Here is a 21871-nt window from a genome sequence, read left to right on the forward strand (position 1 = left end):
AGAGCAGAACAGATGCATCATTGAATCTGCCACACCATAATGCCAGAAACTGAACCTGTTCAGTTTCATGCTAGACATTATACCTGCTAAACCTCACCAAGTTAACATTGTCATTGTGAGCATGTTAGCATGCTGATGTCAACATTTAGCTCAAAGCACCAATGTGTCTGCAGGTATAAGCACAGCTTTGCAGAGCCGCTAGCGTGGTTGTCTTTTGTCATTTAAAATGGCAGTATGAGTTAGGTCACATTCCCGTATGTGACAGAATGCCTGGTGTATTGTCACACATAAGTCTTTCTTGGTATATTTAATAAAGGTCTTGTCCCATCTTTCGTGTAGTGCTTTCCATTTCTTGGCACTGTTTGCTGTATGTGGCAGTTGCACCATGTCTTCAGGTTTCTATTGTCCTGCTTTGTTTAATCTAATCTAATCTCAATCATTATTGCACTGGTGGAAAAAAATGTAGCCAGTAGTGTGAATCCAACCAGTAACAATGGGGACTGTTGTCTGGGTTGTAAATTAAAAGCAAGTATGCTGGTAGCGTTGTGATTCATACTGTGCAATGACCATTACATACTCGGTTCAGCTGGGGATCACTGCTGCATTTCATTTTCCCTTTTCATTTCTCCCCTTGCCTCCTGTCACCTCTGAATTGTCAAGCATTGAATATCATCAGAAAAGCTCTAAAATATGTTTTAAAATTAATCTATTAAAATGTATAACTTATATTAGAGGTGACATTATTTTGCCCATAAAACACAAAAGTTCTACAACATCAGTCAAAATGATCATTTGTTTTCACTTATGTCATTTATTTAGCACAAAAATGCACAGCAAGCTTACAGTGTGAAATCCATGTCAATGTAGAGTACAACTCAAATGTTTCAATACATGCTCATAGAATGATAAAATATTTTTAGCTAATAGTCATTTAATAAAGATATTGTGATATTGTTTTAACTTATATGAATCAAAGTTCTTACAGTTTCATTTTTGCCAGAAACAAACAACTGAGATACAAATGGGTATTTTATTGTAACATTTGCCAAAACATCCACAGTTAAATAAATATACAACCAGCAACAGTCTGTCTTTCACTCAGTGTGTCTCATGTTGTTCATAACATGATCCTGGGTTTGTTGGATGGAAACAGGTGAGTTGAAGAAGCCGTTCTAATGGGGAACCATGCATAAGGAGGCTCTCTGAAGCAGAGACATGAGTTACATGACAATCACACCATGTTGCTTTTCACTCTGTCAAAGATCTGTCGGATTTTTACTGCAGGGACGCAGCCTTCCCTCACAATGACGATGATTCCTGTGAAAAGAGTATGACAGACTCAGGTTAGAAATTGTCTGCTAAAGCACACACACAAAAGAGAGAATGTGGAAATATTTTTGCGTTTTACCTTCGTCAATCTTCAGGCAGTTAACTACAGTGGAACCAACAACTTCATTTGAGTCCCCATCACACAGAACCCCTTGGATCTTGTGTCCCAGTCGACTGTGGCAAGAAAGACAGGAGGAGAGGTTGTGTTAGTGAATGTGCCTGCGTTTGCCACCCATTAGGACACACTCATCACTCTGCTGCACACTGAGATTAATCTGCTGCAAACGGACACTAAAGATGATGCATGAAGCCTCAGGTAGGAGGTCAGTGGAATAACGGAAACTCACATGGGGACTTGAGTACAGTAGAGTTCTGGTAGGGGACACTTACTCAATGATCATGCTGTGGTGGGTGCTGTCTGCCTCCCCACTGGGATTGGCTGAGGTGATAGCAAGGGGTCCAGTGATGTCACACAGATGGCCGGTGACCGTGTGATCAGGGACGCGGATCATGATGCTGTCCCTGGTACCAACACGGTCATAAGCTGGTCCCACTCCTTCAGAAGAATAATTGAAAGGTGAGGTGAATACTGATCATCATTATTGATTTAAGATAAACTGAAGCAGTTGTAAATTGAATCCATTAACACAGCAGTTAAACTTCTATGAATAGTTTACCTAGTTTGAACAGCCAGTCTCCTTTGCTGACAATGCAGCTAATGCCTCCTGGATACACATTTTTCATGAACTCCCACAGCAGAGGACTGAAGGGAGGCCGGGCTGCCACCAGCTGCTCCACATTGGAGATGCAAATGCAGATGGGCTTCTCTGCTGGTCGGTCCTAGACGAGGTCACAGATAACAGGTTGATGAGGTTTACGTCAACGACTGAATTGAAATGTAATGATCTGGCTCATATTACATTTCCATCTTATTTCTCATTCTCACTTTAATATTGTAGATTTTCTCTATAGCTTGAGGATTCTTGCAAGAGGCAGCCAGCGCATACACAGTGTCTGTGGGAATGCCACATACTCCTCCTTCCTCCAGAATGTGAGCTATCTTCAGGAGACTACTGGTGAGCCGTGAATTAACCACAGGACAGGGTTGCAATGGAGCAGACTCCTGCTTCATCTCCTCCTGAGACAGGCCACAGAGAGAGCGACATTTTTCATGAAATGAACCCCATAGAATATGGTGGACCACAACAGAAGAGGAATGCAAAATTAGTCTCTTAATTGATTACCTTAACTAAAGGAGGGCCCATAGGCAGCAATCTCTGTAAGAAGATGCAGCTCAGCAGTGACGCCAGAGCTCCATATACGCAAATTGTTGAAAAAAGTGCAAGCATGGCCACTGTAAAGACAACATGAAAAATGTTTCAACAAGTAGCTGGGTTTCTCAAAAGATTACTTGAATTTAAGCCTCTTTCCTGATTAAAAACCTTAAAAAAAAATGTGTTCACAATGAGGCTTTGTCTTCTCTTACTTTCAAGTTCATATGGCAGTTGCTGCAGAGTGGAAAGCAGGAAACAGACCAGAACAACCTCCATGACAGCTGTCAGAAACAGTAGAACCAGGTTCCTACGGGCAGCTGACATAAACAATAGATGAATGAAAACAAGCTCAAAAACAAACAAATTGATAAATTCTTCCACAAAACAATAATCTTGTTAACCTTACCGATCAGCATAAGGAAAGCATTAATGACCAGCAGAGCAATGGCTCCTGCTGTGAAACCATAGGCTGCCTCTGTGGAAAGCTGAAGCAGTTTACCTAGAAAAGAAAATCTTGGGATCAGACTTTTGTGTAATTCACTCAAAACAAGTCACCATTTAAACACATTTGCAATGACATACCTGCAAACCTAAACCAGGTCCAGATGGCCCACACTACTACATAGATGGATGAGATGACTGACCCAAAACGGCCACCTCCTGTGACTTGTAGCCGGCTGACATAGACCTGGATGATGGCTCCAGAGATAAGGACCCAAGGGACGGTCAGATGAAGGAATGCAGGATCCATACTGGATGAACTTGCATGAAGAGCTGAGAGAGCTGCAACCCCATTGGAAAGGTAGAACATGGCGTCCGAAGCCTGATCAGTATGGACTGGTGCCTCTTGGACTCGCTGCTTGGCCCTGCCGCAGTTCATAGCCTTCTTTAACTGGTCTGTGGAGATGGGCTGTGGTCCTATGGGGATTAGAGACTTCTCTGCTATTGTGTTGATAAGACGTGAGAAGGTGCCATACAGGGAGGCTGCTGTGAACAAGGAGCAAGCGACACCAAAGAAGATGTAGTATCCCTGCGGAGGGATCTGGGGGATTGTTGAGACTGTGATCACAACAAACAGCATGTTGTGGATCAGTTCCAGAACATCTGTGTTCAGGCTTGCGACACAGAGTACCAAGCCTGCTATCACAAAGAACCAATTTCCCACCATTGTTTCCCTCACTGAGGCCACTTTACTGTCGTCCACAAACAGAACAGATACGACAAATTCATCCCAAGCCTTGATCAGCCAATATGTGGCATGAAGACCAAACTTAGTGGTGTGGTAGCAATCTTGGCGAAGATGGGCATAGTAGCTGGAGAACAGCTGGGCAACTGTGATGATTGAGACCCATGCAGCCCCTAACCCAAAGGCCTTCATGTACCCAAAGCTGTAGAACGCAAAGATGAAGGGGGCAACGGTGTCACAGAAGAAACCCAAGGCCATGGGCTCTGCGTATTTTGTGTTCTTTTTCTTCTCTTGGCCAATGCTCTGGGCACTTGCTGAGTTGGTTGTCCCCAACAGAAGAACATTAAAGAGGGGGGTACCGAAGCCTTTGAGGATTAGACGTTGAGTCAGACCTTTGAGGAGCAGTGTAGCTGAACCGTAGATGGCAAAAATCAGAATGAGGGACTCTAGAACCCCAGAGACCACAAGAGCCCAGGAGCTTGATACGAGACTCACTGCCTCAAAAATTAAGGTGGCTGTGATGGCCCCGAAGACAAAAGGCATGATGTAGTTGACTGTGGCAGAGCAGAAGGCTAAGAGGAAGGACAGAAGAATATAGGGGACCAGGCCAGCGATCGCTGACTCTTTCATGGACAGGAAAATTGAACTCTCTGTGGTGACATTCAAAGACGTGTTACTCATCATGTAAGTGGACAGAGACAAATTGTTCATCATCTCATGTGACATAGATGCTGTTGTCGAAGTTTCAGTTGTGGCACCAAAGTAGATTCTGGTGGCACCATAACTGCCCCAAAGAGCAGCATAGCCAATGAAGGCAGTGCCGCTCAGATGATCATATTTTCTAAAGGAAAGCAGTCCAGCCACCAGTTGGCATATACCACCAATCAGGATGAGATGAACACCTATAAAAAAAATGGAACTGAAATTACTAAGACAATTTTAGGTTAAACTCTATTAAATTATTTTTGCTGATTTTTTTAAAATTTAACCTGCAAGTATGTTCTCCACTCCCACTGGTGCATTGCCAGTGTGTGCTGTACTGAAATTCTGGAGAAGCACAAGGAATGCACTGATCCCATTGGATAGCATGCCTAACACTCCTGGTTCGCCATAGAAACTGGCTGGAAACCCGTCTGATGTTGCCATAATGTTGTTGTTGTTGTTGTTGTTGTTGTTGTTGTTGTTGTTGTTGTTGTTGTTATTGTTGTTGTTGTCGTCAATCTACAGTTTCACTTGAATAGTGAAATGAACAACACAGACAGCATATTCATGAATATATATATGTGTGTGTGTGTGTGTGTGTGTGTGTGTGTGTGTGTGTGTGTGTGTGTGTGTGTGTGTGTGTGTGTGTACAGTCGCAATAGTGAATACAGTAACAGCAAATGCAGAAATCACCCAAAAAGACAAATTGAGAATATTGTCTCAATGTTAATTATTTTACTGTAAAAATGCATTTGTCATAGTGGAATAGAATTATAAGTATAACTGTGATGCTAAAATGTGAATGCAATACATCATGCAAGTTGAATGCATAAAGAGAGAGGTCACTGTTGTTTGTGACTGGAAAGCAACACTCCTAAAAGCTGGCCAAATGAAGTTAAACTGCATTGTAGAAAAATACAGAAAATGCAAGGCTAAAAGCAAATTACAATACATTTAACATAAATATACCATAAAGCACAAACGACAAACTGTTAAATTCTACAATTTAAGTTATTTTCTGTCTCCCTGAACGCTCAAAGAAACCTGAGAGCACTTGACCCTGCCCTGCCCAGCCATAAATGGGCTAATCTAAAGTATCGGTAACAAGAGACACAGATGATCAGCAGTGCTTTCCTGCTCTATGACAACAAAGCAGCAGGTGCCTGCATAAGGAAGCCTTTTATCCATAACTAACATTAATATTTGAGTAATATTTACCCAAAAGATTTGATGTTTTTGATGTTGTCAGTTATTTCACAGTTGTAATTTTGGTATTCTTTTTGTTAGTCACATAAATAACTTTACATTGTAATTCTTGTTCCTCTTTCAACCAGATTTGCATTTTAAAAAGTACATATAATAAAGCCTCTGTGCCAGCTGGTAATAAAGCAAATGAAGATAAAGTCTTACCTGGTGAAGACGCTCAGACCCGTGAACGGTTGAGTTGTTCTGAAGCAGGGATGAAAGTTTGTCATAAATAAGGCTGGAGTGGTGGGTGGTGGAGGAGGAGTTCATGAAAATTCCCACACACACACACACAGCCTGCTACCTGAGAGGTGACATCACTGCTTCTCACCATAGATAATTACTTACCACTCCTAGTCTTTGAGGAAGGTGATGCTGGTTTTGACGATGATGGTGATGGATACCACGGAAATTCCTTTGTTTAATCTGATATTTTTTCACATATTTGTCTGAGCTTCCCTGTTCCTCCCATCCACCTTGACTATATAAGGCAGGTGCTCTCTCAGCCCAAGCATCAGCATCCTTCACAGCCTACTGACTACAAACCTGCTGTATCAAAGGCAAAGAGAAAAAAGAAGATCAACAAGAGAACCAACTGACTGAGACAATGATCTCCACATTACAGGTAAAGATTTAAAGATATTTTTGTGATATCAATGGGGATTTATATACCCCAAACTGTAATAATAAAAACAAATCTTGCTCGAGTAAATCAAGCAAATTAGTTCTCATGCCTAAAACTGGCTTCATCCAGTTTGGTGGAGAATTTATCACTGATCTGGTGCTTTTTGTGAGTACATGACTACAGACACTGTACCACACCTGTTACAGCACCGTCTCAGCAGTAGCTCTTTCAAAAGAGACAGAGAGGCTGAGTAATATTCATTATAGTTATTCTAAAGTCAACAAAAGGGTTCATTTAATTGGATGAGAAAGAAAGAATAACTCCTAGTATGTGATAAAATTACATGATATGTGTCAGTAAATATATTCTGTATGCTTTGTTCCCTAGAAAACCATTAGACCAGTTTGGGCTGTCAGAGGGCTGCATAAGTCTGCAGTGGAAGGTAAAGCTACCTTTTGGTACACTCAGCTTTAATCCAACCTCTTATCAAACAATAAGACATATTTGTCTCAGGTTCAGCTGTTACTCATAAACAATTTTCCTCTACTTACTCCGGACCTCTTTCTTTCTCTCCGCTCACTTCTTGCTCTTTGCCCCTGCAGTCTTGAAGAGCCCAGCCCCTGAGGATACAGTCACAGCCAGCTATGGGAGGTTCATCAGTGAAATAAAGCCCCAGCACTTGTCCTCCCTGGTGCTCCAACGCAGTAAAAGAATGGTACTGGACAGCATTGGAGTTGGTCTGATTGGCAGCACAACAGATGTGTTTGAATTGGTCCTGCAGCACTGCCAGGTGAGGCAGAACAGGGAAAAGAAAAGACATCTTTTCTCAGATGTCTTATGAGGCAACAGATGAAAGCAATTGCATGAAAGCAATTGTATGACCTTATACAAACTGTAGCCGTGAGTGCAACCGCTGTGTGCAGACAGATGAGTGGAAAAAAAAAATAAAAAATCACAGGTTATCATTATAGCTGCTGAATTTCATCATATAACTTGGGAACAGGCAGGAGTTTCATGTCTAGTGACCTTTGTCTCCAAATTGCTGTTGACATATGACTTACAAAGAAACTTATTCAGCTTTCCACTGAGGAGTGATATGCCAGAGCTTTTTAAAGTTCACTTTTTATATGTGATGACACAATCTGTGACTGCAAAATGTATTAAAAATTTCCTTGCGACAACACCCTGTGTTTACCTGTCCCCGCCTTTTCCCCTTCAGCACATGTATGCTCCTGATGACATCAGCTCTGTGTACGGACGCAGGGGCACGAGGCTCTCCCCGACACTGGCAGCTTTCGTCAATGGAGTGGCAGTGAGTATAAATAGGTGGAACAGATGTGTCACCATTGTCCACTAGTACACCAGACAATTTCAGACACACTAAACCCATTACATTTATTTTATAGTCTGCTGTCTGGGCTGGCAACTACAGGAGGGGTTGGTGAAAATATTGAATTGACCCCATGTTACCCTTCTGCAGAAATTTCCAACATTATGTCTGCAAACATTGTTTTTCTTCCATTCCTAAAGAAGCCATCATGATGTCAGGCTCATTTCTAGAACCTGCAGCGGTTGAGGCCTGTTATGGCAATTAAAGGAATTTTCCAATTCACTGAAAAAGGAGATGGGTGTAGAGGGCTAAATTGCAGCTAATTATAAATATTGTTTACAGCTAGCTAGAGTGTTATTGCATGGAGCACAGCAGCGTCATGTTTCTATCTACTATTACTCACAATCATTTGATTGTTAATTTGTGTGTGTGTGTGTGTGTGTGTGTGTGTCTCGTTTTTGCTGCAGACTCACTCTATGGACTTTGATGATACATGGCACCCTGCCACTCATCCCTCAGGAGCGGTCCTTCCTGCTGTGTTAGCACTCAGTGACATGATGCCTGCTAAAAGTAAACCCAGTGGCCTGGACTTCCTGCTGGCATTCAATGTCGGCATTGAGATCCAGGGCCGACTGATGAGGTTCTCTAATGAGGCCCGCAACATCCCCAAGAGGTGAGGGCACCAGTCAGACTGGATGTTGTCATTTATAGGCTAATAGCCACGTTGCAGTAGGTTTTGCACTTTACTGGGTCTCCCTTGGTGATCATTTTACAGATTTAAAGCCAGCTCCTTGCTCAAGAGTTGCTATTTGTATTCTGTGTGGAGAAGAAATATCCACATGAGTCTTAAGGGATCCATATTTGACTCTGCTGCTCTCTGCAGTGTGGTTTACAAGGAGACTGGTGCAATGTAATATGCAGTCTCTTAGCTTGTCAGTGAGCTGTGAAAGGTGTGTTATTATGTTAATCTCAGGGACAGCAGAGGCTCTGTGGGTAGCGTTAGCACAATTAGCTATGTAGAGGTAAATATCACACAAAACTCCTTTTGGCAAGTGTTTACACCAAGTCAAATGACCCACCACATTATTTGCTTGTTTGTTCAGAAATACTAAAAAGACTTAAAACCTATTTCCTTTAACAGTCCTGAAATAAGATGTCTCTGCATGTGGAGAGTCACGTAAAAAGAGCAGCTGTTTGTACAAAGAGACACCTTCACACACAGGGGCTGTGCTGTAGTCATAATGACGGAGTCACAAGAGTAAATTGTTCCAAAACACCTCACCAAAGTCTCTTTCTTTCTGTTTTCCCCATCACCAGGTTTCACCCTCCCAGTGTGGTGGGGACCATGGGCAGTGCAGCCGCCTGTGCTCGCCTCTTGTCTTTGGATGACTCCCGGTGCAGTCATGCCTTGGCTATAGCCGCTTCCCTATCTGGAGCCCCAATGGCTAATGCTGCCACTCAGTCTAAACCCCTCCACATTGGTAATGCCTCACGTCTGGGGCTAGAGGCTGCTCTGCTGGCCTCTCGAGGCCTAGAGGCGAGTCCTCTGGTCCTGGATGCCGTTGCTGGGGTGGCTGGCTTCAATGCCTTTTATGAAGACTATGTGCCACAACCTTTAGAATCACCCAGTGACAACGGCCATATGTTCCTGCTCGAGGAGCAGGACATGGGCTTCAAGCGCTTCCCTGCCCATCTGGGGATGCACTGGGTGGCAGATGCTGCAGCCTCTGTCCATGAGCTTCTTGTGGGATTTGAGGCTAGCACTATGTCCCCTTCTCAAGTTGAAGACATCTTGCTCAGAGTCCCAAAATCAAAATACATCAACAGGCCTTTCCCTGAGTCTGAGCACGAGGCACGCCACTCTTTCCAGTTCAATGCTTGCAGCGCTCTGCTGGATGGCGAGGTGACTGTGCAGTCCTTCACACCTGCTGCCATGACGCGCCCTGACCTGCTCGCTCTGCTGAGCCGTGTTCGTGTGGAGCATCCCCAGGACAACCCAGCTAATTTCAACCGCATGTACGGCGAAGTCCAGGTGACACTTGTTGGGGGAGACGTTCTGAAGGGACGCTGTGACACCTTCTATGGGCACTGGCGAAACCCGCTGACCAACGAGAGCTTGAGGAAGAAGTTCAGGAACAACGCAGGGGAGGTGCTTCCCCCAGAGAAGGTTGAGAAGCTGATTGATGTGGTGGAAGAGCTGGAGAGAATCAGAGACATCAGGGCCCTTCTCTCACAGCTGCAATGAACTCTGACAGAGATACACAACAACAGCATAACAGACTGGATTTTACATAAATACACTAAAAGGCAACTGCCTAAACATTTTTAGTTAAATGTATTTAATGATGACACACCTGTCCAAATCAATTCTGGAGAAAATCACATGTCCATATGAAAAAACAGTTTGTCTATTGTACTTGGTACAGGGGTTACATGAAAAGCGACTTTCGGCCAGTACACTGTACAATTTGTACAATTATGTCTCAATATGCCTCTCTTTTCCCAGTAGTGATGGAGCCATGTCAGACCACGTCTATCTAATGTGCATTGTGTTACATTATTTTATTGTATTGTTCCAATTTTTGTTTTATTGTATTCAGCTATCAATGAGTTGCAAAATGTGATCTAGTTAGATAGCAGAGGAAAAATGAAGGAATATTTATGTACTGAATATTTTCAAATATTAACTTTATATATATATATACTGTAGATAGAAGTCATGCAAAGTGCTGTACTTTGTACAGTGTAAATGTTTGATGCTTGTAATGCAACATTATTTCTTCTTTGACATTTTAGCATTTTGTTACACAAATGCAGAATGTTTGTGTTTTTGGTTTAATAAAACTACTCAAAAAAAAAAAAAAACAGTCTGAGAAATCAAATTCATCATGGAAAAAATGTGCTGTGAGAAAACAAGAATACATTCTTTTTGGCCCAAACAAATACTCACATCTTTTCTACTCGACTACTCTTATTTAAACACACAATAAAAATGACAGCAGCACAAAGGGTAAGAGGACAACAAAGGGCTGTATTTTCCCAGAAGAAGAGATTCAGTAGAGAGGCACGAAATGAGGTCATAAAGTACATCACATTCATCTGTCATTAGGTTAATTACTGCCAGTCAATCACTGAAAGTCAAGTGCATGTCCGGAGTCATGTTGTCACCATAAAAGCCAATCATTCTTGCGTCCTTCAACTGAGGCAAGCAGGAAATTTACCGTTAATCAGCTAAAGGTGCTTTTCTTTTCCAAGTGTGTACATTTGGAGTGTAAACAAAAAGGGGAGTCCGAGTCTATAAATATGGAGCAGTGCTGGCAAAAGAGAGCTGTTTTCCTCATTCCAGTATGTGGTCATTAAGATAATGTGTGGCAAGAAGTGTGCACAGCAGGAACTGCCTTTCGAGACACGAGGCACCTGTTTATGTACCTGTCCAGCTCAGTCCACACGGTAAACCAACACAGCTCAGGTCTGTCTTGGCAGACCTGTGTGTTTGTGCGTTGAATCCACAATGAAGTTCTTTGCAAACTGTTAATGAGTGTTGAGAACGTACTAAAGAAGATGGCAACAGTAAATTTATTATTAAAGTGATTTGTGGGTCTTTCCAAAAAAGAAGTCCCAAATAAGCCCTACGAGGTTCAGAATACAAGAGACAAACATGCACTGTCTGACAATCTGAAGTAATGCAGTAATTTACAGTATCAGTTTCTCAACTTTGGCCCCATCTTACAGAGAGGACACCATCCAGCTTTTAATGCTGTGCATGATTTTATACAAACACGTGGCAGCTGACACAAATGAGTGAGCCGCTATGACATTAAAAGCACATTAATGTAAAGTTACTGCGAGACTTGTCATTTCCCTGTGTGGTAAATGAAGCAAGAAAGGCAAAGTCTTTGACAAGTACAAAGGGAATAATGCCGTCACTGACTAATGGCATTCTGACCTATGCTGACAAGACAATGATGGACTAGATGGCAGGGACACTTTTGCACCTTAGAATAAGGAAGTGTTGTCACTATAGATAGAGAAACATTCCCAAAACATGCTGCAATAAGGAAAGACTGGCACTGTGAATGCAGTGCTAAGAAGCAATAAATACAGCAATGAATCCGGTATAATTATGCACATATAACACAATACTGGGGAAGTTTTCTGTCGGCACTCTCTGTATTGCCATAAAATACATCAAGTACAACGCAACAGACCCTGGGTATCTAAAAATATCCCCTTCAATGCACGTCATGATCAGGGGACTTTAGTGACACACTCAACACAAAGGAAGCCAATAAGGATGAATTACAGGTGTGGAATTTCAGGTGAGTTGTTTTCATATTCTCAGTCTACCCCCCGGGAACGAGGTGTCACAATAGTCAAGTGACATTGGATGTTTAAAGACCCTACCCTTTCTACCTGTTTATCTTAGCTGTGACATAGATGGAATTTAGTTACATTATCGGCTGAACAGGTTGTTATTGATGGGTGCCGGTAAGACCTAGCATTTACAGAAAGGAAATGGAGAAATAGTGTTCTTTCCTGTACTGTGAACTCACCAGACTGTCTTATCTAATCCTCTCACAAACAGTGGGTGGGTAGAGTCATGCGTAGAGTGCAGGTCAATGCAGGTCATCAGGCGTGTCACTTGTCACGCTGTCACACATGTCACGCTGACATAATGTAAGCACAGATCATTAACAATGACAAATCACAGAGGACCGTGAAACATATCTCTCTTTTGTGTGTCTTATTTCAAGAAAATTAATGAACATCCGGAGTTGTGAAGTGAAGATGGGAATATTGAGTCATTTGTTTTGTGGCTGCAGTGATAAAGCATAGTGTCGCAACTGCAGGCAGTTTTAAAAACATTAAATACTGTAGAGCACAGAGGCCAAAATTTACATATTTACAAAAATACAACTCAGCCACCATGTTGCGCTCATACAGTGACTTATAACTGATGTGCAAAAGGTCCTCTTTTCCTGGAAACTCTATTTTATTTCACACTAATGCATGCAAACTCCTCCTTTCAACCTTTCTATCTATTTATTCATTCTCTCATGTCTATAGATAATTGGATAGATATTCAGTATGTGACGTTTACCTTGGGTCCAAAAGCAGAAATAACAGAGCCTTTAGTACATAGAAGAACCTTTTATTTTATGCTGATAAAGCAACAGTTCTTACGCATGTTCAGTTTCTCTTCAAAAAGTAAAACAAATCTCCCAAAGTACCCATTTTGTCAACTCCACAGCCCTTTTTACGCATCATTAAAATAGCAACAGCTGGTCAGCAGAACTACACAGGAACAGTGTCTTTGCACAGCCAACTGATGTTATCCACTCTAGTCTGAAAATAGTGCATGTGTTGTTTGAATTACAGCAATTTTGGTCTTGAGAGTTCATAGCTGAAACTCTAATTGTGCAAAGTGGGCCCAACAGACAGAGCTAGTGCAATGATTGGATATATTTACATGCACAAAAAAGGACAAAGAAGACTCAAGAAGATCCCTCGGATGTTGACTGGTTATAGTTTGACACTTCGATGAGATTGTGGTCTGGATCCCTGAAGTAAAGAGAGGTGATTGTCCCCACAGCTCCAGTCCTCTCCACTGGACCCTCCTCTACGTCAACTCCACAGACCTACAAAGGAGACAACAGAAACTGACACTGATTATTTCACTGGCACCTTAATCCCCAAATGGTAACAACATATGACCAACGAGAGGTCAAGTGGTTTTAAAAGAGTAATCTTTTTATAGGATTAAGATTGACATTAGTAACATTAGTTACTGAAGACAATCTGCAGGATATGGGTGAAAGACCTTCAGGTGTTCAGCTACTGTAGCCAGAGGGGTTTTGGTGATGAGGCACAAATCTGCAGAGCCTGAGGTTGGACGCTTGGCTTTGGGTTCAAACTCCTGACCCATCTGGTGAAGGTTAATCTTCTGCTGCCCAAATCCCAGAGCCTTACGGTTTCCCTTGAAAGTGAAGACAAGGCGAGAGTGGGTGTTGAGTATTGTCATAACTGAGTGGAGACATGTAATCAAAGCCTGCCATCTAGTGGATGGTTTCTCAGACCAAAGTACAAGAGTACTTCACTTTTCCTGTTTCCGTGTAAATTCAGCACGTATAATGAAAATATTAGTGACATTGCTAAATACTTAATTAAAAATACTTCATATGTCTATTACTTCTATCATACTACTACTATGTTTAATGAACAAAGCACCTTGTATACCTTGAAAGTGACGACCTGCATGCCCAGGACTGAGGTATAGAAGTGGACGGTGTCTGGCACACTCTTCACTGTTAGAACCAAATGATCCAAATGACTCACTTCAACTGGACAGGTTCTTTTGAATCTGAATACTCCGAGTGTTTGGATGGAGACAGTCTACGAGAAGCAATACACACAATACAAGACATAAAAAAAAAACTACAAATAACAAATACTTCGTGTATTGCAAACAGAATTGACCGTAACAGCGCCGCTGTGTGGTCACAGTCTACTGCGTCCTGGTGAAAGGTGGAATTCTCGTGCAGTTATGCCGATAAACAAAAACGTTGATTTAGCGTTAGCCTAGCTAAGTGTTAGCTTGATATCACCCTGAATTCTCTCATGTAAATTCGGTAGCGTTATGCCACATGAACCTACTTTCATATCGCTCGTTTAGCTGACATACTTACGATTCCTGTATTGGTAAGTCTAGACTGGCGTTACATTGACCAACTTTAGCCCCAACAAAGCGAGACCCGCCAGAGTAGATGAATATATCGTTCGCGGTTAGCCAAGTTAGCAGATAATAACGTAGCTAACTTTAACTTACCTTCAAACGGGAATTCTGAAAGTGCCACAAGCGGCTTCCTACAGTCCGGAGCGCCATCCTTGTCGTTGCCTGACTCAGGTACTTCCTGTTTTTCCACTTCTGTGGACTGTGTTACCTTCATCACTGCATTGGCGATAGCACCGAATAACGCTAAAAGGGGACAAAAGAGTAAACCGTAGACTAAAGTGGAACCTTTGTCTACAGCCACCACACATCAGTGATGTCTGTGTCCGGTGCTCTGACGTCAACATTAAACAAACTGAACGTCGTTGGTTGTATTCAAATCAAGACTGCACTATGCTTCACGGTTCAATAACTGTAGGATGAACATAACTATTGCCTATTTTTGTTTAAGACCTCGTCAATACATGGTATTCTAGCTCTTCTTTTTAGCCTCAGTTGGACATGAATGGGGATTTTCACAAATCCTACCAGCAGGGGTGCCAGTAATAACAAAGTGTCAGAGGCCAAATGCATCAGACACATAATTTGTATAATGTGACATAAGGCACAATGGCTCTGATGTTTAATGCTCATAACGTTGCTCAAAAACGTAATCTGTAAATCATGTAATACAAGTCCAAATATGAACTGGTGGAGAAAAATACCAATGAACCATCAGATCAAAGCAAACATGGAAATAACAGTATATTTATACTGTTTAATATATAAAGGTATACATAATAACAAATACTGTGTGTGCCTGGATGCAGAATAAAACTACCCAACAGTGCCTGTACAGAAGCATAACAACTTGTTTAATTCAGCGGTTAGTTTCATTTAACACCCAGTTAACATACTGCACTGGGTGGGTCACAGAACAAGGCCAAAACTAAAGCATGGCCTAAAAGGGAACATACATTTCCTTTACATGTTTATGGTATTTAACAATGACAATGTCTTGCATTCAAACTTTTATGTCCCTCAAAGGGAAGTAATAATTGTGGCAAAGACATCAAACAGTGAAACACGAAACATGACAGGATGGCATTGACAGTGATGCCCTTTTCTTCCTTTAGCCAGTGTTCCTGTTCATCAACAGTGCTACGAAACCTACAGAACCTCTAAACAAAATAAAATGAACTTCAATACATTTGAGTAAGTCTTCATTTAAGATTTTAGCCATTAACAACAGTTTTCAACAACAGCATACATTTATATCATGTTTGTTTTTCTCTACTTTCACTTTAGCATGTATTGCACACTGATATGGAGCATCTGCTCGAGGCAGGAGGGTACGGTGGGTGAGCATCATGTCTTTCTACTGGAGCCTTGCCAAGACAGGAAGATGATGTGAATTTTTCAGACTTGGTAAATGTCTGACACCCAAACCTTTCGATTAATAAATTAAGTTGTCACTTATACACTGAGGTGGACCTACTGGTAGACAGATCGGTATATGGCAAATCTACATTTAAATTTAGGTCAATTTCTGGTCATTTGACTCCATTTGATACCTTCTTAGAGAACATAATTCATCAGTTGATAATTAAAGACAATCCAGTAGGTATGTTGAAACAAAGAATCAGACCAATAGCTAATGGATGACAGGACAAATGAGTGTGAAATCATTGCTGTACATTAAAAAGTAAATAAAATTTTACATGTGGCGGGAGAAAGCAAAAGAAACCATATTCATTTTTTTGACATCTCATGCCTGTTAGTATAGTATTTTTAAATGGGAAAATTCACATGCCAAGTACTTGATATCAACCCAATATATACTGCCAATATTGAGACATCGCTAATTTCTGGTGCGCATACTACTCAATTTTTAATGATCAATTCAATGAAGATGCTTTGTGATTCCAAAATAAGCTCACACTTTGCAAAAGTTACCTAGTTGGATTTATCTTTCTCATATATCTGCACAACATCAGATTTTTTAAAAACATGGTATATGCTACTCCAGAATAGTAGTTTGTTTCTTTCAGGTGAACAAAAAAAAGAGAGTACAAATCACACTATTAATGGCAAACCTTAATGTCCTATATCCTTTGGACATCACAATCTTGAAATAATTCAGCTGTGTAAACCAATACAACCTACTGAGGGATGCTCAGAGAGAGTAACTGCAGCCACCACCACCCTAATCTTCATAAGAGATAATTTACAATCCAAAACCGATTCACTGATAAGGAATATGATTCAAAAATTTTTTACAAGCTTATTTACAGCTAATACTTTGAACTGGTGTAACTAAGAACTGTCCCAATACCCAACTTCTGCTATATAAGGCGCCATTTAGGAGCTAATACAAAAGAGAATATGTGCCTGAACTACCTGCAGCTGTGCAGCATTAAAAACCAGGGGATTCTTTATGAGAAACAGGTCTGTTGTGAGCATGGCTTGATGCAATGCAACAAACTGCTTGGTCACTACAGCTTGATTCAAACAGCATGCACTGCTTGAACCGAACTTTGGACTGCAATAATAAATGTTTTAGTAGAAACTAAAGTGTCCCAGTGTCACCGTATGAGGCACCCTGAATCAAATCTGTAACTACATTATGATCAAACTCACAAATGGTATGAAGAGTGAACAGTAGAGACACATTTCCTCAAAGCCTCTTATGGACTTGGGATATCAGATTACTTAGGTTGAGACAAAAGGCCTGCAGTCTTTTTATGAACTACACCACACTCTCTCGGTTGGCCGATACCAAGACAGCCCTGCGGCAGATGGGACAAGTTGAGTTTTCAGACAGCCAGCGATCAATGCAGTGCACGTGGTACTCATGAGAACAGGGCAGCTTACGCAGCTTATTACCTTCTGCATACTCTGTTATGCAGACACTGCAAGTCTTCAAGGCATCACTCTCACCAAAGTTGCGCATGGAAAGGTTATCAATCTGCTCTTTGGTCAGCCCTTGGGGCTGGTCCTCGTCATCATCATTTAGGAGGAAGAAGTGGGCAAGCCGCAGGAAGGGCAATGAACTGGGTTCCTCTAGGCTAATAGGTGGTCTAGGTCGAGCCCTGCCGCCAGAGACTGGTGGACCAGTGGCAAGGCCCTCTTCCACATCAGTCTCAGCTGTCCTTGTCCTGAGTGCTGCTGCTACAGGTGGTTCATCAACATCAGCAGCAGGAGCAGCAGCAGGAGTACTATCTGAGTTGTTGAGGGCTTCAGCCAGATCCACAGATGTGTTGGCTCCACGATTTGAATCTGAAGAATCAGAGTCTGAATCCATGAGGTAGCCAAGTTCACCAAAACCAGTCATAATCTGCCGAATCATAGACTGGAGAGCCATTGAGGTTGCCTCTCCCAAACCTGCATCAGAGATTCTACGGATAGGGATGCGAATCGTGCTGACATAGGTCCTCACACCAGCACGCTCAGAGCGTGAGAAAGTCCTACGAAATCCACCACGTTCACTCTCATAAAGAAATGTGTTGTTTGAGTTCTGGGAGCGTGAGCGGGTACGACTAGCAATGCTGTCTCTTTGGCGATATTCGCCTGGGCGTACGCGACGCACCTGGAGATCAAGCATAATAGTAGGGGGGCGGCGCCCTGCTGCACCCCCTTCCCCCCCAGCAGCGTCTCCTTCCTGAGATGCGACATTTTGGACCTCTGGGACCAATTCTGCGCCAGCCAAAGATGGCTGAGCATCACTGTCAGCAGTGCTTTGCCTGGAAAGAACATGTTGTCGAGTCCGAGAACTGCCCTCCACTTGAGGCACAGGGGCTGCATTGGTGACAGAGTTGGAACCTGGAGAGCTGTGAGCATGACGTGGATTAGGGAGACCATCCAGCTGATCCAAGTTGAGAGGGGAGCGGCTTCTGGCTGTACGGGCCCGAGTCCTGCGTTGTTCTGGACTGCGGCTGCGAGCCCTCCTTTGTCCTCTGCGTGGAGATGGAGAAAGTGGGGGTTGTACTGGCAGGGGAGCAGGTGAGCTGGGAGGTTCTCCTAAAATTTCTTGTGAAACAGCCTCTTCTAGTTCAGGTTCTGGTTCCACTATGACAGCCAACTCTTCTACAACTGGTTCTTCCACCACTTCTGTCTCCATAGGGACCTGTGGTTCAGCATTTGCCACCACTTCTTGACTCTCTGGAGCCTCCTCTGTACCCTCCTGCTCCCCCTCTGCTGCTGCCTGCTGTTCAGCCAGGTTGCGGTTTACACTGATTTCCAGGCTGAAGCGAAAATCTCCACTGTTTGGGTTGGTCTGGCTCACAGCTCGCCATGACTGGTTTCCACGATGACCAGTTCTGGTTGTGTTGCCTGTGCGCCTCACTGTGTTCAGCCAGTCCAGGAGACTATCCCCACTGGCAGGGTCCTCAGAGCTTTCCGGTTGTTCTGAAAATCAGCAGAGTTGACAAGTGACACATCATATCTGAATCTGATAATAAATCACAGAGTGCAAAAACAAAAAAAAAAAGAAGAAGAAAAGGCAAACTTACCACCTGGTTCTTCTCCACTTTCAGTACTGACAGTGTTATTCTGTTGTTCTGGACCATCTTTGATTTGTTGAAGCCTACTAAACAGCTCATCCTCTGTCACCTCTCCTGAAAGAGACATTACAAAACAAAAACTGTCTGTTAATAAAAAGAAAAATTTATTTTTGCCAATCCACAAATTCTTTTCTTGCAAATTATAAAGTGTTTAGTTCACTTCCTCTTCTCTAGTCTGATCATCAATGTAAGCTGGGAGGAAGACATTTCAAGTGGCTTGGAGGAGTTGAACGCTTAACTCCCTACAACAAGGACGATTTAATGCATAGAAAGAAGAGAAGTCGGCAGAGGGACACAGTGTAACAGCTACATATCTGGCAGAAAGAGAACTAAAGTGAAAATGTAAAAAAAAAATCCTGGACTACACTGCAGAAATGCTGTACATATGTCAAAAAAAGAAAAGAACTGGTGTTAATGTGTGTACTGCATTGACCCATAGAGCAACATGACTTTACTGAAAACCTCCAGACTTACCAGGGCATGCCATTGTCCATTCAATGCCCTCTCCTTGCTGGGTGCTCCGCTAAAGGACGCTCCAAACTTACATTCCTCCTCCCACTGTCCTGGGACAGAAACGGATTGGGCGTCTTCAGTAGTCCTTAGGCTGTTGCATATCCAGTGTAGTGACATATCCAAAACTAGGTGTAGCTACCTGAGCTTAACTTTTATTGTGACTTCTAATTCTATTGGGCAAGTAGGATATGTGTAAAGATGGAGAAGCATAAAGAATTTAACAAAGGCCATAAAAAGATAAAAATGTTGATATCATCAATTATATTATGACAAAGTTTGCAAAGGCAAGCCTGTAAACTGTCTTTACCCACTTCTTTGTAGGGCTGGGCACTGTTACAAAAAATTTGATTAACAGTACCTTTGAGGATATTTTTTTAACCTTTTGGTAAGCCAACAATTTGAAACTTTGAAAGGGAGGAATGGAATTCAGCACAGCTCAGACTAAGCAGAGAGAAGTTGAGCCAATAAAATAACCTACATCGTTTAAATAAAACTAATCTCTTGATTATCTTAAATTATACAAATGTCGTGTGTTTCCAGAGTAAACGATTACTGTCACAAGACTGGTGTAATTAGACTGAAAGTTTACTACCTGGGGTGCCCAAAAGATTGTTGTCTCTCATTAGACGATAGTCTTCATCACTGAGATTGTTGACAAATTGATAGAAGGCCTCCTCCCTGCCCAGACGGTCCTGCTGCCTTCTGCGTTGTGACTCCGGCTGGTCACTGCCATTCTCTACACTGTCAGACCCCTCCATTGATTCAGAAGGGAGGGAGGTCAAGGGATGTTCTCCAATCTTCAGCAAGATCCAGTTGCTGGCAAAAGTATAAAGATGATATGAATATCACAAACAGACGAATAAGCCCTGCTGGTTGCCTCTGAGTCCATTTAAGAGTAAAGGTATTGAAACTACTCAGACTTAGAATACATTATGCAACAAGGATTCACTACCAATGGACGTGTAAATGTTATATTTGACATCTTTGAGTATTTCAGCTCTGCTGGCTATGATGCATGTAACTGCCGAATCAGTATATAACAGTCAACCGGGGAAACCGTCATAAAGGGAGAACACGGTTCAAAATACAACATCACAACAACATACACTCAATATCTGAGCAGTACATCGTGCTAGTAGCTAATGTTAGCACGGTGTACCAACACTGGTTACAAAGCAAACTGACATGCTCATTTAATCGCAACACCGAGTAGTCGATGGGATTTTCTTAACGTAGTTTAAAGCGTACTTTTATTGAACATAGTGGAAATGTGGCTGTTAAATCGCTACAAATCATGTGAATAATTTGATGGTTTGTGTGTTTAAGACCGATGGGAAAGCAGTATGGTCAAAGTCGAGATAAAAACAAAATGGCATCATCTAGCCAAGCGTATGTTAGCTAGCTAGGTTAGCTATTAGCATTGTACATGGTTGCTAACACTAACAATTACAACTACTACTGGCTATAAAGGATAACTCAGTGTGTTCGTAGTAATGTATAAGGCTGATACACAATTGACGATAGGGTCAGTATGGTACCATTTGTATCGCAGGGTCAAAACAAGATTATCAGGTGGCCAAACAACCCCAGTGATTTTAGGCTTTCACTACGCTGGACTTAGTTAGCTTCCATGTCAACTAGCCGAGTGGCTAACAACATACACTACAAATGGATTTCTCACACTAGCTAACGCTAACTTAGCCAGTAACTTCGTGGTAGGTGTCATCAATTTGTTTATCTCGATGCAAATACCTATTTAGCATAAAAGTCGGTGTTGTTGGGAAAGATGCTGTGAACTGGATATTTATCTGTTTTGCTGAACATACATAAAAAACACGACTTTCGGTGAGAATACATTGACGATACTGTTAGCATCACGCCAAGCCAGCTAAGCAAACGACGTCAACCAGTGACGTTCACAACCAACTACCTAACCAGAGCAAACAAGCTAAAATTAGCTAACCTAGCTAACGAAAATAAAGGTGGTCAGAAGGAATATACAGCCTGTCACAAAATCCATGTTACATTACCTGTTCAATGATGACAGGAGCAATGTAATCGTACAATCCAGTTATTCTTGTAATTTTCTTTGAAAAACGCCTGACTGTTTAGCTAAGTGCGATTTCAGGATTCCATTTTCTTTCTTTTAGGAAGGCTACAATGATCTTCCGGAAACTGAGAAAAAAAAGTTCAGAAATTTCCCTCAGTTAGGCCTTTCAGGTACATGTAGGCACTGCAATACTCCAAGCGGTTGTGTTGTGTGCGCTAACCGCAGCGAACGGGGAGGGGTGAGTCGGAACTGTGGCTGCCTGAAAGACCATTATCAGGGCAGTAAAAGGTCCCGAGATTCCGAGAGAAGCATTCGAAAAACGGTGTTTATTTTGCATAGTGTGGCA

General features: G+C 42.2%; 4 protein-coding genes across 6 annotated transcripts; 1 reads left to right on the forward strand and 3 right to left on the reverse strand.

Moving 5' to 3' along the window:
* Nucleotides 1–1136: 1136 nt before the first annotated feature.
* LOC139330939 (putative threonylcarbamoyl-AMP synthase) lies at nt 1137–2073 on the reverse strand. The gene is made up of 4 exons (XM_070962173.1): nt 2007–2073; nt 1720–1885; nt 1409–1503; nt 1137–1317 (listed from the first exon to the last, which is right to left on the reverse strand). Exons 1-4 carry the CDS (start codon nt 2071–2073, stop codon nt 1232–1234), a joined length of 414 nt encoding a protein of 137 aa, XP_070818274.1. The 3' UTR covers nt 1137–1231.
* Nucleotides 2074–6271: 4198 nt separating this feature from the next.
* Nucleotides 6272–9936, forward strand: irg1l (immunoresponsive gene 1, like). Its single transcript, XM_070963011.1, has 6 exons — nt 6272–6361; nt 6749–6803; nt 6964–7151; nt 7581–7673; nt 8159–8364; nt 9009–9936. Exons 1-6 carry the CDS (start codon nt 6344–6346, stop codon nt 9934–9936), a joined length of 1488 nt encoding a protein of 495 aa, XP_070819112.1. The 5' UTR covers nt 6272–6343.
* Nucleotides 9937–12828: 2892 nt separating this feature from the next.
* On the reverse strand, nt 12829–14778 carry glod5 (glyoxalase domain containing 5). Its single transcript, XM_070962532.1, has 4 exons — nt 14518–14778; nt 13929–14084; nt 13513–13668; nt 12829–13330 (listed from the first exon to the last, which is right to left on the reverse strand). The coding sequence occupies exons 1-4, from the start codon at nt 14572–14574 to the stop codon at nt 13187–13189; spliced, it is 513 nt and encodes a 170-aa protein (XP_070818633.1). The 5' UTR covers nt 14575–14778; the 3' UTR covers nt 12829–13186.
* Nucleotides 14779–15254: 476 nt separating this feature from the next.
* rlim (ring finger protein, LIM domain interacting) lies at nt 15255–21637 on the reverse strand. Of its 3 annotated transcripts, XM_070962530.1 has the most exons (5): nt 21506–21634; nt 20068–20291; nt 19437–19525; nt 18912–19016; nt 15255–18807 (listed from the first exon to the last, which is right to left on the reverse strand). In XM_070962530.1, the coding sequence occupies exons 3-5, from the start codon at nt 19447–19449 to the stop codon at nt 17150–17152; spliced, it is 1776 nt and encodes a 591-aa protein (XP_070818631.1). In that variant the 5' UTR covers nt 19450–19525; nt 20068–20291; nt 21506–21634; the 3' UTR covers nt 15255–17149. The 3 variants fall into 3 exon arrangements, with proteins under 3 accessions (XP_070818631.1, XP_070818630.1, XP_070818632.1); XM_070962529.1 differs by lacking the exon at nt 19437–19525 and having other exon boundaries at nt 21506–21637; XM_070962531.1 differs by lacking the exon at nt 21506–21634 and having other exon boundaries at nt 19437–19520; nt 20068–20181.
* Nucleotides 21638–21871: the final 234 nt, after the last annotated feature.

The sequence above is a fragment of the Chaetodon trifascialis genome, chromosome 5, assembly GCF_039877785.1.
Source record: "Chaetodon trifascialis isolate fChaTrf1 chromosome 5, fChaTrf1.hap1, whole genome shotgun sequence".
NCBI lineage: Eukaryota > Metazoa > Chordata > Actinopteri > Chaetodontiformes > Chaetodontidae > Chaetodon > Chaetodon trifascialis.

Excerpts from the sequence above, each read along its gene's own strand:
- LOC139330939 (XM_070962173.1), bottom strand. The coding sequence starts at position 2,073 with ATGAAAAATGTGTATCCAGGAGGCATTAGCTGCATTGTCAGCAAAGGA. Across the intron at positions 1,504-1,719 it reads CACCACAGCATGATCATTGA|TCGACTGGGACACAAGATCC; the intron begins GTAAGTGTCCCC and ends TTCTTGCCACAG. Across the intron at positions 1,318-1,408 it reads CTGCCTGAAGATTGACGAAG|GAATCATCGTCATTGTGAGG; the intron begins GTAAAACGCAAA and ends CTCTTTTCACAG.
- irg1l (XM_070963011.1), top strand. Across the intron at positions 6,804-6,963 it reads GCATAAGTCTGCAGTGGAAG|TCTTGAAGAGCCCAGCCCCT; the intron begins GTAAAGCTACCT and ends TTGCCCCTGCAG. Across the intron at positions 7,152-7,580 it reads TGGTCCTGCAGCACTGCCAG|CACATGTATGCTCCTGATGA; the intron begins GTGAGGCAGAAC and ends TTTCCCCTTCAG.
- glod5 (XM_070962532.1), bottom strand. The coding sequence starts at position 14,574 with ATGGCGCTCCGGACTGTAGGAAGCCGCTTGTGGCACTTTCAGAATTCC. Across the intron at positions 14,085-14,517 it reads TTCAGAATTCCCGTTTGAAG|ACTGTCTCCATCCAAACACT; the intron begins GTAAGTTAAAGT and ends TGCTTCTCGTAG. Across the intron at positions 13,669-13,928 it reads TGCAGGTCGTCACTTTCAAG|GGAAACCGTAAGGCTCTGGG; the intron begins GTATACAAGGTG and ends TTCACTTTCAAG.
- rlim (XM_070962529.1), bottom strand. The coding sequence starts at position 20,233 with ATGGAGGGGTCTGACAGTGTAGAGAATGGCAGTGACCAGCCGGAGTCA. Across the intron at positions 19,017-20,067 it reads CAATCTTTTGGGCACCCCAG|GAGAGGTGACAGAGGATGAG; the intron begins GTAGTAAACTTT and ends TGTCTCTTTCAG. Across the intron at positions 18,808-18,911 it reads AAGTGGAGAAGAACCAGGTG|AACAACCGGAAAGCTCTGAG; the intron begins GTAAGTTTGCCT and ends GCTGATTTTCAG.